The 14754-nt window shown below is 34.0% G+C and overlaps 1 protein-coding gene across 2 annotated transcripts; it reads right to left on the bottom strand.

Moving 5' to 3' along the window:
• Positions 1–1309: 1309 nt before the first annotated feature.
• Positions 1310–10471, bottom strand: RhoGAP54D (Rho GTPase activating protein at 54D). 2 transcript variants are annotated; one of them, XM_065513656.1, is made up of 7 exons: positions 9981–10471; positions 9641–9918; positions 8382–9230; positions 5948–6105; positions 4475–5815; positions 3891–4378; positions 1310–2230 (listed from the first exon to the last, which is right to left on the bottom strand). In XM_065513656.1, exons 1-7 carry the CDS (start codon positions 10115–10117, stop codon positions 1468–1470), a joined length of 4014 nt encoding a protein of 1337 aa, XP_065369728.1. In that variant the 5' UTR covers positions 10118–10471; the 3' UTR covers positions 1310–1467. The 2 variants fall into 2 exon arrangements, with proteins under 2 accessions (XP_065369728.1, XP_065369729.1); XM_065513657.1 differs by having other exon boundaries at positions 1310–2209.
• Positions 10472–14754: the final 4283 nt, after the last annotated feature.

Raw genomic sequence — 14754 nt, 5'->3', positions numbered from 1 at the left:
TTTATAGGGTCGGAAAATTATATTGTGGAAATTACAAACGGAATGACAAACTTATATATACCCTTCTCACGAAGGTGAAGGGTATAAAAATTGCGTTGCTTATCTGTTAGTATTCAAACAAAAAAAAAAAAAAACAGGGCATGGTCGTATGTAGACTTTTGTCAATGTTTTTTTTATTGTTTTTCATGAATAATTTTTCAAGTTTACATTGCAACATTTTTTTTGGTGCATATCAATAAAAATTGATTTCAAACAAAACAGCATTATTATTTTTTTATTTACCCGTTTTTTTTTCTCATAAAGTGGCAAAAACTGTGGTCGTACGTAAACTTTTGTCGACCACTGTAAGTAAGTGTTTTTTTATTTTGTTGATGGCATAAACATTTCAAAAGAATTGTTTAAAAACAAAACTTGAACAAGTCACACACTCAAATATTTGCTCTAGTACAAATATAATTTAAGACACACTCGTTAACAAATACTGAAACTAAGGGGCCACTTACTTTCAAAAGGTTTATTAGCTGTAATTTAAATGTCATTGAGTTAACCTCAGAAAAATACACCAATTAATGAATCTCTTCGATTTCTACAAATATTGTTCTACAAATAGAGTAATATTGTCCTATTTAGGTTTCGAGAGGCAGGCCTTACCTTTCATAGGTATAATTATTACTCATACCTTATTATGAGGTAATTCTTGTAAATATCCTTTACAAGAATTTGTACACCATTAATCCACCTCAATTTGAAATAAGATTATTAACAAAAAAAACAAAGTTATTAATTAAATTTTTGGTGTATATGTCTTGTATCGTTTAATGTTTAACATAATTTTTATGATTTTGTTAGTTTCAATAAAAAATAAAATATTAAATGCGTGCATGTGCATGACACTATAATTTAATTTCTTAAAAATAAAACACTTAATACTACTTGTTTGAAGAATATTTTACTTTTAAAGATTTTTTCGACTCAACATAAAAAATATGTAGAAAAATATATTATAATCTAACAGAAAAAAGCTGCCCAAATGCAAACGAATAGAATTGTATAAAAACAGATATTTAAGTTGAATAAATTTCCACATTTAAAAAAAAAGTCGGGTTATGTTTGCGAATTAGAATTTAACAAATAAAGTTAATAAAAGTTTTGCCAAACAAATAGACAGGTTACGATGCTAGGAATTTGAATTAACAAATATTTTTTATAATTTGTTTTTTTTAACAAAATAAGAATATAACTGCACTGCACTGTTTTTTATACAAATCGTTAGGTTAATATAAAGATATCTAAAAGGTTTCTTTAATTTTGTTTTATAAAGAAGTTTTTGGGAAGAACGAACCGTACAACGGTTTTATAATGAATTTGTTTTTCTTTAAATATAGTTATACTCTGAGCTTTTTTTGTTTGAAATAAGTAAAGGTATAAAATAGTTTATAAATTTAAACGTAAGTCATATTATAAATATTAAAATGAAGTTTCTCCAGGATACTCACTTATAAGTAGTTTCTTGCTCACCACATAATTCTCATTTTGTTCACAATTTTCCTTGTTCGATGTAGAATTCGAATTTCCGGGCAAATTATAGTTGGCATTGTGTTTACTATTGGGAGAATTTAATTGTCTCGTTGTGGATTTAAAGCCTGTTTGATAGGAGTTATGAATTGGAGGTGGAGGTGTTTGTACATGACTGTTGAATATTGAAGAAGAGATTTTATCTAAGTCTTGGGTAGCAGCACGTTTGCGTGCATTGTTAAGTATAACAAATGGATTATTAGCTAAACGATTTGTGGTTATTAATGGTATGTGAGGGGTGGTGCTGCTGTTACTACTGCTGCTAGACGAGCTGGCACTATTGTCACTACTACTACTACTACTGCTAGCACTGCTGCTGTTGCTGCTACTACTGCTAGTATTAGAAGTAGTTGTTTTAATAGCAGCCATCGTTTGTATATTAGTATCATCATTGGTACGCGTTGTATCCTCTGTATTGTCATCACTAACATCGATGTTATCTGTGGTTGTGCTGTTCGAGGAATCATTTGTTGCTTCCGGTCGATTACCATCCAAACAGTATAATAAACTCGAACTCAATTGATTCTCTTCGAGTTCATCGATTTCATGAGAACTATCGAAATCATCTGAATGGCTGGTGAATGATGTATCCTCGGGTGGTGCAGTTAGAACACTGCGTTTTAGTAAATATTCTCTGGAAATGTACAAAGAGGTTCTTTCGAAGATTTAATATTTTTGACTATCTTAATAAACAGCGCAAAGAAAACTATAAAACATATATTGATATAATAGAGATGAAAAGAAATAATAGAGCAGACAATCTTAGGAAATTCCATAGGACAGAACACCTGAAGAATAATAAAGAGAACTGCACACTACAACCCAACATAACTAACATCAAGCCACCCTAATTTCCCAATGAAACCGTAAATATCACTTGGCCTTCAGCACCCAACATATTATAATCCCTCATGCGTCTGTCTAGGTTACTGGGTCTGGAGATCCAATACTGCAGTGGGTTTTATGTTAAAATGCAGTTTTTATACCCTTCACCATGAGTGGCAAGGGCAGGAGCGGATCCAGAGGTGGTGAAATAGGAATCCCCCCAAAATGTATCTAATCTAGTTCTGTTCTAGTTCTGTTCTAGTTCTGTTCTAGTTCTGTTCTAGTTCTGTTCTAGTTCTGTTCTAGTTCTGTTCTGTTCTGTTCTGTTCTAGTTCTGTTCTAGTTCTGTTCTAGTTCTGTTCTAGTTCTGTTCTAGTTCTGTTCTAGTTCTGTTCTAGTTCTGTTCTAGTTGTGTTCTAGTTGTGTTCTAGTTCTGTTCTAGTTCTGTTCTAGTTCTGTTCTAGTTCTGTTCTAGTTCTGTTCTAGTTCTGTTCTAGTTCTGTTCTAGTTCTGTTCTAGTTCTGTTCTAGTTCTGTTCTAGTTCTGTTCTAGTTCTGTTCTAGTTCTGTTCTAGTTCTGTTCTAGTTCTGTTCTAGTTCTGTTCTAGTTCTGTTCTAGTTCTGTTCTAGTTCTGTTCTAGTTCTGTTCTAGTTCTGTTCTAGTTCTGTTCTAGTTCTGTTCTAGTTCTGTTCTAGTTCTGTTCTAGTTCTGTTCTAGTTCTGTTCTAGTTCTGTTCTAGTTCTGTTCTAGTTCTGTTCTAGTTCTGTTCTAGTTCTGTTCTAGTTCTGTTCTAGTTCTGTTCTAGTTCTGTTCTAGTTCTGTTCTAGTTCTGTTCTAGTTCTGTTCTAGTTCTGTTCTAGTTCTGTTCTAGTTCTGTTCTAGTTCTGTTCTAGTTCTGTTCTAGTTCTGTTCTAGTTCTGTTCTAGTTCTGTTCTAGTTCTGTTCTAGTTCTGTTCTGTTCTAGTTCTGTTCTAGTTCTGTTCTAGTTCTGTTCTAGTTCTGTTCTAGTTCTGTTCTAGTTCTGTTCTAGTTCTGTTCTAGTTCTGTTCTAGTTCTGTTCTAGTTCTGTTCTAGTTCTGTTCTAGTTCTGTTCTAGTTCTGTTCTAGTTCTGTTCTAGTTCTGTTCTAGTTCTGTTCTAGTTCTGTTCTAGTTCTGTTCTAGTTCTGTTCTAGTTCTGTTCTAGTTCTGTTCTAGTTCTGTTCTAGTTCTGTTCTAGTTCTGTTCTAGTTCTGTTCTAGTTCTGTTCTGTTCTAGTTCTGTTCTGTTCTAGTTCTGTTCTAGTTCTATTCTAGTACTGTTCTAGTTCTGTTCTAGTTCTGTTCTAGTTCTGTTCTAGTTCTGTTCTAGTTCTGTTCTAGTTCTGTTCTAGTTCTGTTCTAGTTCTGTTCTAGTTCTGTTCTAGTTGTGTTCTAGTTCTGTTCTAGTTCTGTTCTAGTTCTGTTCTAAATATACAAAATCAATTAGAATGCCAGTTGAATATTCAACTTACTTGAAATGCTCCGTTAGAGCATCTGCGTTAGTAATATTACGTTGCAGTCCGCTAACATCCTTTGGTCCGTTGCTTTGGGAGTTAGTCTGGGAATCCGAGTCAGAACTTAGGCCTAAGGCAACCGAATGTTGCTGTACAAAACTTTGGTTGGCCTGCAGTAATTGTCGACGTTTAAATATGTCCGAATAGCCACCCAAAGATGTGGCATCCTCATTGATAATTTCCGTTTGGGGAGCAGCAATAGTATTTTGTAAATTCATACTTGGTGTTGTGCCTAAAATCGAATCTTCATTATCATCCAAGTTATCATTATCCTCGTTATCATGTTCATCATTATCCTCAATATCTTCTTCGTCATCGTTGTGTTCAGCTTGCTCATGAAAATCAGAGAGATAGGTTTGATTTATGGTTTGATTTTGATCAGTGGAACTGGTGGTGGTGGTGAGCACCATAACTGGTTTGCGGGAACGTGGCGTCATAATGGATTCCTGAAATAAGTTGGCAAGTGGACAAAATTAAATATATATATACATATTTTTTTTAAATAAATTTTCAAAAGCAAAATAAATGTTGCAATATTGTACCTGCATAGCTTTGGGCATTCTTTGTGTTGATTTTGTAATGGGCGACATAGATCTGCGTCCCATTAGTAGTGATGGTGTGCTAGTAACTAAATCCAAATTACGATGATATAAACTACTTTGTTGCAATAGCAATTGCTGATAGGCAGCCGGTCCGCCCCCAAAACAATTTGCCACTTCCGAAGAATTACTACCACCAGCTGCCACCACCAAACTTATGTTTTTCCTAAGCATATCCATGTCTTCATTATCGTCACCATCGCTATCGACTTCAGTTTCCGAATCACAGGCAACATCTTCAAAGGTATCATCGTCATCTTCATCATCATCATCATCCATATCTTGTAAAAGCGGTGCATTGCCATTTCTAATGGCAGCCGCAAAACTTCCTTCGGCTTGTTGATATATTTGCGAATCATCACTGGAACGCCGCTTTAAGCTGGAGGACACAGTGCGCACTAAACGTTTCGTAGACTCCGGGGTGCTAAATGGAAATTTCAAATTGCCCATACTAACACCCTTCATTAACTTGCGCGTTAGCGACCGACCAGTCACATGTTTTGCTATGGGTGTAATCATTTCATAGCCACCTTGGCCGTGAAGAGCGGTTGATGAATTTGGTGTGTCGCAAATATTGTGAGACAAACTTAGATTCGGTTCTGACTTGTAACGAGATTTTAAATCATTTGAGGGTGTTTGTCTTAGTGGAGTAGAAGGATTGGAAATATGCTCCATATCTATAAGATGAGCATCATCCCAACACACGGATTTTTTATCAACGCCATTACCATTAGCACCAGCTATTAAATTTTTGGCCGCTTCCGATATTAATTTCAAAGGAGTAACACAGCAATTGGGATCCAAATGCTGGTGCAAACCACCCGTTAAACCCGACGATGAGCATGTTGATGTTATGGAAGTGTTAATATGATTCTGTAAGTCCGAAGATGTTTGACGACTAACTGGTGCGGATATAGATTTAGTTTTACAAACAAAACCATCACTACTACTACAACTACTATTGCTATGATGTTGCGACAAAGATTCGTGTTCATCATTTCGAATTAGTTTCGTTGAAGTTGCCCTCATACTCAGGTCATATTGTTGTTGACTCATTAGTAATGAAGTTGAAGATATGGATTTTTGTAGAGGATGCGTTTTAATATTATAAAGCGTATGACTGTTAGCAGAATTAACAAAGCTTGTTGTTAGTACAGACGATGATGAAGATGTTAATGAAGAAGATGTTGTTGTGTTGGCAGAATTTGTGGCAAATGATTGAGGATTAGGACTTTGGAATAAAACTCTTTGTTTATGCGGTTTCATGCTGGAATTATTTGGTGTCTAGAGTTTATGCGACAAAATTAAAGGGGGGTTAAAAGATAGTTAAGAAAATTTTGTTTCAGTTTTAAATCATGCTTTAGATTTTATATCGTATATATAAAATATTGTAACAATTGTAAAAAATAAACTTACTTCTAATACTACAGCGGGTATGGGCTGGCGTTTTGGTGTTCTTGACATTATACCTTTGTGGAATATGTGTTTCTTAATCGAATCGCTTAGTGATTTAGCTGTACGAGAAGTTTCGGTATTTTTAACACGATTCATGGCTTGCAATTGTAGAGGGGTTCCTTATGGTATGGTAAAAAGTTGGAAAACAAGTTACAGTGTCATATTTACTTTGGCCGAAAATAATATAATAAATTCAAACAAGAATTTTTGATGAAAAAACATGTTTGGTGAAAAAAAGTTTAATAGTTCTGTTCTAGTTCTGTTTTAGTTTTGTTCTAGTTTTGTTCTAGTTCTGTTCTAGTTCTGTTCTAGTTCTGTTCTAGTTCTGTTCTAGTTCTGTTCTAGTTCTGTTCTAGTTCTGTTCTAGTTCTGTTCTAGTTCTGTTCTAGTTCTGTTCTAGTTCTGTTCTAGTTCTGTTCTAGTTCTGTTCTAGTTCTGTTCTAGTTCTGTTCTAGTTCTGTTCTAGTTCTGTTCTAGTTCTGTTCTAGTTCTGTTCTAGTTCAGTTCTAGTTCTGTTCTAGTTCTGTTCTAGTTCTGTTCTAGTTCTGTTCTAGTTCTGTTCTAGTTCTGTTCTAGTTCTGTTCTAGTTCTGTTCTAGTTCTGTTCTAGTTCTGTTCTAGTTCTGTTCTAGTTCTGTTCTAGTTCTGTTCTAGTTCTGTTCTAGTTCTGTTCTAGTTCTGTTCTAGTTCTGTTCTAGTTCTGTTCTAGTTCTGTTCTAGTTCTGTTCTAGTTCTGTTCTAGTTCTGTTCTAGTTCTGTTCTAGTTCTGTTCTAGTTCTGTTCTAGTTCTGTTCTAGTTCTGTTCTAGTTCTGTTCTAGTTCTGTTCTAGTTCTGTTCTAGTTCTGTTCTAGTTCTGTTCTAGTTCTGTTCTAGTTCTGTTCTAGTTCTGTTCTAGTTCTGTTCTAGTTCTGTTCTAGTTCTGTTCTAGTTCTGTTCTAGTTCTGTTCTAGTTCTGTTCTAGTTCTGTTCTAGTTCTGTTCTAGTTCTGTTCTAGTTCTGTTCTAGTTCTGTTCTAGTTCTAGTTCTAGTTCTAGTTCTGTTCTAGTTCTGTTCTAGTTCTGTTCTAGTTCTGTTCTAGTTCTGTTCTGTTCTAGTTCTGTTCTAGTTCTGTTCTAGTTCTGTTCTAGTTCTGTTCTAGTTCTAGTTCTGTTCTAGTTCTGTTCTAGTTCTGTTCTAGTTCTGTTCTAGTTCTGTTCTAGTTCTGTTCTAGTTCTGTTCTAGTTCTGTTCTAGTTCTGTTCTAGTTCTGTTCTAGTTCTGTTCTAGTTCTGTTCTAGTTCTGTTCTAGTTCTGTTCTAGTTCTGTTCTAGTTCTGTTCTAGTTCTGTTCTAGTTCTGTTCTAGTTCTGTTCTAGTTCTGTTCTAGTTCTGTTCTAGTTCTGTTCTAGTTCTGTTCTAGTTCTGTTCTAGTTCTGTTCTAGTTCTGTTCTAGTTCTGTTCTAGTTCTGTTCTAGTTCTGTTCTAGTTCTGTTCTAGTTCTGTTCTAGTTCTGTTCTAGTTCTGTTCTAGTTCTGTTCTAGTTCTGTTCTAGTTCTGTTCTAGTTCTGTTCTAGTTCTGTTCTAGTTCTGTTCTAGTTCTGTTCTAGTTCTGTTCTAGTTCTGTTCTAGTTCTGTTCTAGTTCTGTTCTAGTTCTGTTCTAGTTCTGTTCTAGTTCTGTTCTAGTTCTGTTCTAGTTCTGTTCTAGTTCTGTTCTAGTTCTGTTCTAGTTCTGTTCTAGTTCTGTTCTAGTTCTGTTCTAGTTCTGTTCTAGTTCTGTTCTAGTTCTGTTCTAGTTCTGTTCTAGTTCTGTTCTAGTTCTGTTCTAGTTCTGTTCTAGTTCTGTTCTAGTTCTGTTCTAGTTCTGTTCTAGTTCTGTTCTAGTTCTGTTCTAGTTCTGTTCTAGTTCTGTTCTAGTTCTGTTCTAGTTCTGTTCTAGTTCTGTTCTAGTTCTGTTCTAGTTCTAGTTCTGTTCTAGTTCTGTTCTAGTTCTGTTCTAGTTCTGTTCTAGTTCTGTTCTAGTTCTGTTCTAGTTCTGTTCTAGTTCTGTTCTAGTTCTGTTCTAGTTCTGTTCTAGTTCTGTTCTAGTTCTAGTTCTGTTCTAGTTCTGTTCTAGTTCAGTTCTAGTTCTGTTCTAGTTCTGTTCTAGTTCTGTTCTAGTTCTGTTCTAGTTCTGTTCTAGTTCTGTTCTAGTTCTGTTCTAGTTCTGTTCTAGTTCTGTTCTAGTTCTGTTCTAGTTCTGTTCTAGTTCTGTTCTAGTTCTGTTCTAGTTCTGTTCTAGTTCTGTTCTAGTTCTGTTCTGTTCTAGTTCTGTTCTAGTTCTGTTCTAGTTCTGTTCTAGTTGTGTTTTAGTTCTGTTCTAGTTCTGGCCTACCAATAAAGAACCGTGAAGGGTAGTATAAAAACTATCATACAAATACCTTGACCATTTTGCTTATTAAACTGTTTTATCAATCTTCGTTTCTTCGAGGACTCCGGCATCGATTGTATGTGCGCATACAGTTGTGCCAACTCCGTGTCGGTGTTATTTGTGTTGTGAGCAGCTGCGGTTTTCTCGCGATCTACAAAAGTGTACACCGTATTTACTGTTGATATATCCGATATGGAATCGTCCAAAGTCATTTCGGGTGACATGGTCTTTTTACGTTTACGTTCTAAGAAATATGCCCTGATGTCGGTGGCCAATTTAGCCGGTACTGAAAATATATCATGTCCTCTTATTATCATATACGCAATAATACTAGACATTTTCTTGGCCAGATAGTGTAAAGCTTCGGGCGGTAGATTACGCGGACAAATGAGATGGGGTGCAAAGAGTGTGGCCAAATTATCGGGACCCATTTTATTGTGGGCATGTTGTCGGGCAACGGCATGTAACATATCGATAATGTTTTGTAGCAGTTGGCGATTTTCATCGGGCAATAGTAATAAAAGTAATTGTATGGAATTTAAAACGTGTAATTCTTTCTTAACACGTTCACCATTGCTGGCAGTTGATGTTTTCTCGTGACTGGTGTTGAGTTTATCATCGATATGGGGATTAATGCCCAAACATAAGGGTGCTATTTGCAGATGAGCCGGATAGTGAGCATCGGTCAGTATAGGTTCGGGCAAATCGGCCAAGTAACCTTTAAATACTGTGGCACAGTCGTGAGCTGAGTAACCTGCAGTTTCCAGATCCAATGGCTTGTCATTTTGTATTTGTGTACGCAAATCGTTTTGTCTTGAAGCTGAACCAGTCTTACGAAAAATACCCTCTTGCTGTAGATCTGAAATTTATGAAGAAAAAAAGTAACATTGTCTTTAGTAATAATATATTACGTATTTAATTCCTGAGGAATTAGAAAATCGAGCAAGAAACCGAATACTGAAGAGGTTCATAATAAGGATATATAACTAACAAAGCCTTAAGCCATTACTGCAATCACGTCCTCATTCCCACGACAATTGGATCTACGCTCAGGAATGGCCCGAGAAAACGAAATATTTATTGGGTTTGGAGTTCTATACAAACTGTAATGAACCTTACAAGACTAGTGCTGGAATTACGATCCAATTATTGAGGATACGCCAATGGAATCTTAACTTTTTGTTAATGTCCGTCTTTTAAGTGAAAATTGCAGTTCTTTGATATTCGGCTTTATATAGGCAACTGGTTACTGTAAATATAACAACTTACTCTTTTCCAACATTAAAAACTCCTTTAGTTCCTGCAAATGAAACAGAAACCCAGCATCAATTTGCTGATTTAAGCCTTCAATTGGACTGGCATTGTCACTGTTACCGCTGGCACTGCTAGCACCTTTATGGCCGACGCCTACAGAAGCACAACCTGCCGAACCGGTAGCCAAAGCAGCTGCCATAACACCACCATGTTTATGTTTTTTACTCAAACGATTCCATTTCTTTAACTTGCCCTTGTCTTCGTATACAATTTCGTGGCAGGGTAAATCGAATCTATAAACAATAATAATTATGTGTAATTTCATCCAACCAAAAACAGAAATCCACAAACTTACTCATCTGTATTTAAATCCAATTCAAATGATAAATGCATGCGCACCAATGTTTTAAATTTCTCATAATTACATTTACGCATGCGTGCCACTATTTCGGCATCCCGTAATTCCGTAAAATTCAAGGATTCTAAATCCATTATGAAGTAATATAAATTTTATTAAAAAACAAACAGAAAAGTAAAACATTAATTCCCAGCTGCTCGGGGAATAAGTCACAAATATTCGTATTTCTTATTACAACAACAATTAAAAGCAAAAATTACACCACAAAGGATTCCAGCAACAACAGCAAATGTCAAACACACACATTGATTATATTTTTCTTTATTTTAAATCAATTTAATTTTGTGTTATCTGCTCTAATTTATTAGTAAACAATTAATCATTATGTCGAGAATTCTATAAATCGAAATGATTTTGTCCGAAATTATTAAACGATTTGTAAAAATTCCTTTTTTACAGCTTTTTTATCTTTTTAATTGTTGTGTGGCCAAGAAACCGCTGAGTTTTTTAAAAAAAACCTGCGTCCCAGTGATTTTCAAACTGTAAAAAAAACAATTAGAAAGCTGCCAGATGCAATAAATTTAACAACATTGTGGCAATATTAAATTATATATTCGGTTGGACGCTGCCTCTTATATTGTTATTCGGTTATTCATTTCTGTTTCGAGCAGTTTAAATTTCATTGGAAAATTTTGAGTTTCTTATAGAAATAAGCGGGTTTTTCTCCTCATTTGCAAGGCGCGCCGCGGCGGCTAACAGCTTGAGGACTAATTTTCAAGAGCACCGAAAACTTCTATCAGAAAAGCGGCTCGTTAAGTTACAGTGACTCTCATTAATATTCGGTTATTACATATCAGTTTCTGAAATCCGAAAATTCTCAATGAATATAATGACATCTTGTTAATATTTATTTTTTACTTAAAGGTATATATTTAGATCTCACTTTTCACTAATTTGTTTTAATTAATATTGAGTGAATCTATTTTAAAATATTAATAAACTAAAATACTACAGAAATGCATGCTTCATTAATATTCGGTTTTTTAGTTTTACCATAAAATTCACCGCTGTAAATCTGCATATTTACATAAATTATTTGTAAAATTGGGATAAACTCATTAATTAACATCAAACAAATAATATTAGCTGAATTAACATTGGCATACTCAAAAATACTTCGTTAGAGCAAAGAAAATTTGTGATTTTCATTACAAAAAAGGAAAAAAAATATAAAAATATTGCTGAAATATTGAATATGAAGCAAACTGTCGGTGACATTATCCGAATATATAAAAAGCTAACTGGGCAGCCAAAAAAGGTTACCGAGATGGAAAGGCTCCGTTTTGTTAGAAAAATCAGATCTAACCCACTCTTAAATGTCCCCAAAATTGTTACTGAAGTTATGACGGAATTTGGAAAGACAGTTTCAGAAGCAACAATAAGTCACGCCATTAAAAAATAAGGATTCAACGACCGTATTGCCCGAAGAAAGACTTTCGTGAATTTAATGGCTTTTTTCGGGCAATACGACCGTTAAAATTTACTATATAAAAAAGATGTAAATTGGTGGGAAGAAGTAATTTTCTCGATGAAAGCAAATTTAACTAATTTGGAAGTGATGGAAAAACTATGGTTTTGCGGAAACTGAATTAGGAGTTAAAAGGAAAAAATATTACTCCAGTAGATAAACATGGAGGAAGAAGTGTAATGGTTTGGGGCTGCATATCAGTGAAAGCGGTGGGGAAACTGGTATTAGTCGAAGGCATTATGAACAAGGATGTTAATTTGAACTCTTTGAGAGATAATTTAAAAGAAGAACTTTTGAATTGTATCAGGACAACGACCCTAAGCATAAAACCCACGTTGTTCGTGACTGGTTGCTTTATAATTGTCCAAAAGTGATTAATACGCCTGCTCAGTCCCCAGACATGAATGCCATAGAAAATTTATGGGACTATTTAGACCGCCGAGTCCGCGGAAATCCTGTTTCTTCTAAAAATTAACTCAAAAAAAGGCTGCAGGAAGAATGGTATAAAATCAGTGTTGATTACTTGGAAAAAAATTTTTATAACATGCCAAATAGTCTTCCTGAGGTTATAAAAATAAGGGCTATCCAACCAGATATTAAATTAGTTTCATAAATTTGTATTCAAACAATTACGTTATATGTGCTAAAAAAACGGAATATTAATGAAGTGTGAATTATTTAAGTTTTTTTTGTTTTTGTTGTTATTTATGTTTCTTCAATATTCAGAATTCTGAAATAAGTTTTTTTTATTTGTTAATAGGTCTTATGAATAAAAAAGAAATAATGTCACCGGTTTTTTATTATTTTCTATTAATTTGGTTGACTTTTAATAACTCGAATAAAAAACCGAATATTAGTGAGAGTCACTGTAAATGCTCTGATTCGTTTGTGTGTAGAGCCAAAACTAAGGCTGGGTTGAAATCTTATACAGTTCAGATAGTTCCAGATCCCAATGCGGTAAAGATCTTAGAAGCAAAAGAACAAGAGAAAAAATTGAGTTAAAATTTTATACAAAAATAAAACTTCTTATGTTATTAAACTATGTACTGGCAGACTTTTCACAACTTCCGAGTCAAGATTTTTATGTGACTGATGGAAGAGGTAATCACACCTATTCTGTTAATCGTTGTCGACACAAAGTCACGTCGACATCAAAAATTGGGTTATGTTTCGTCGATATCGATACAAATTTTTAACTATTTTACAGTGTTTTGTACTTTAATCCGACTTTTTTCCATTACAACGACTAACAGAACAAGTAAGAGAGCCATTCCCACGACAGCCGGTTCTACGCACCGGGATGACCCGAGTTCACTCGGCCAAGGGCTGTCAACTCAGCAACCACTGCTGCTACAACAACAACAAGTAAGAGAGCTATATTCGATTATATTATATACAAATTTTAAATAGTTTTAGGTAAACAAAATTTTTTTCCACCGTTGTTTTTTTTAATTTTTTGTTAAAAATGTTTTTTGAATTGTTGAATTTTTAATTTTTTTTTTAAATTCAAAAAAAAAAATTTTTTGTTCTATAATTTTTTTTTTTTTTGCTGAAAACAATTCAGTTAAACAATATTTTTTCCGATTTTGACCCATTGTAGGTCCAACTTACTATGGTCTTATATTCGTTGTTTCAAAGGTCTTTGAAATATCTATCATTAGATATCCATATTGTCTATATTAATGACTTAGTCTAGATATAGGTCAAACATAGTTCAAAAATCGAGGTTGTCCTGGTTTTTTCCTCATATCTCAGCCATTTGTGGACCGATTTTGCTGATTTTAAATAGCAAACTTCTCGAAAGCATGTCTGACAGAATTATTGAAGATTTGGATCCCGAAGATATCTGGGGTCTTCAGAAAATTTATTACAACAGACAGACGGACATGGCTTAATCGACTCCGCTATCTATAAGGATCCAGAATATATATACTTTATAGGGTCGGAAATGAAAAATGTAGAAATTACAAACGGAATGACAAACTTATATACTCCCTTCTCACGAAGGTGAATGGTATAATAAGGAGGAAAAAAAACAAAATTTCCCAAGAAGTTTCTGGTGTGGCAAGCCATTTGCAGTTGTGATACGATAAACACATAAATGTATATTACGGAGTGTCTACAAAAACGGCTTTTACATTTCAGTGCCTTCATATTTTTGGCATCATGCGCCACTATGAAAAAAAGGACCTTGAATGGTATTCAAACAATAATGTAAATTGAGTACCACGGTAGGCAAATCCTCCAGAACTTCATCCTGTGGAAAGGTATTGGGCTCTAGTAAAAAAAGAATTGAACAACACAGAAAAGGTATGCCAGGAATTGTCCAATTTTAAGCGTAAGTGGACCACCACGTTCAAAAAGATAACGGAAGCAACCGTAAAATCTTTAATGGGAGGATTTCGGGTAAAAGTGGATTAATATATAAATAGGCCACACGTTTTTTTGTGGTACACTTTTAAGTATGTTATTGTCCACCAATATTGATGAAACCTATATGGTTTAAAAGATTATTTTTTCTAGATGTGGACAATATAATTTTTTTTTTTAAATTCTTTCCATAAAAGTGTTAAAAAGCGTTTTAAATTTGCTTGAAAAACAACAACAACATGTTTATGCACATCTAAATACACGTGTATTTGTACACAAACGTGACAAATATTTTTGCGTATACTCAAAGTAACTGTATAATTTTGTTATTAGTGGTCGAATTTTGACCACCAGGCGATCCTAGTATTTGAATAAATTTACGTATTTTTATATTGAACGGTTAATTTAGATCTGCTTCTTATTTGAACATTGGACATACAAAATTAATAAAACCAAAGAAAGTTTTTTAAATTTAAATTTTTAATAAAAATTGAAAGAAAATGTTACTAGTTTTTTTTCAAATAAAACATATTTAATTCAATTAATTAATAATTTTATTGTTTTGTTTGGTTTAGTCTAAATACATCACTTAACTTCAGTATACTCTTGCGATTTGAACTCGGCAAGAGTCTTGCGATTGCAATTTACAGAACATATCTGTTGAGAGTTCAAGTCAGAATCACAAATAATATGCGGGTGTCAGAATACGCCCGACGGTGTTTTATTGACACTATTGAACATCTGCAAAATCGCCCCATAAATGGATGAAGTAAAATTTTTCAGCTCCCAGATTTCATTTAAAAAAAAAAATATATATATAAATTTTGTCTTGAATTTCTACTAGGTAGTTTTTCAATTCTTTAAAGTTTTAGT

The sequence above is a fragment of the Calliphora vicina genome, chromosome 5, assembly GCF_958450345.1.
Source record: "Calliphora vicina chromosome 5, idCalVici1.1, whole genome shotgun sequence".
Classification (NCBI taxonomy): Eukaryota; Metazoa; Arthropoda; class Insecta; order Diptera; family Calliphoridae; genus Calliphora; species Calliphora vicina.
The sequence above is the reverse complement of the archived record's forward strand: the minus strand, read 5'-3'. Positions and strand labels throughout refer to the sequence as shown.

What these genes read in the sequence shown, in the direction of transcription:
- RhoGAP54D (XM_065513656.1), bottom strand. Translation starts at nt 10,117, where the DNA reads ATGGATTTAGAATCCTTGAATTTTACGGAATTACGGGATGCCGAAATA. An exon ending in TTGGATTTAAATACAGATGA is followed by an intron (nt 9,919 to 9,980) that starts GTAAGTTTGTGG and finishes TATTGTTTATAG; the next exon opens with ATTCGATTTACCCTGCCACG. An exon ending in GTTTTTAATGTTGGAAAAGA is followed by an intron (nt 9,231 to 9,640) that starts GTAAGTTGTTAT and finishes CATAAATTTCAG; the next exon opens with ATCTACAGCAAGAGGGTATT.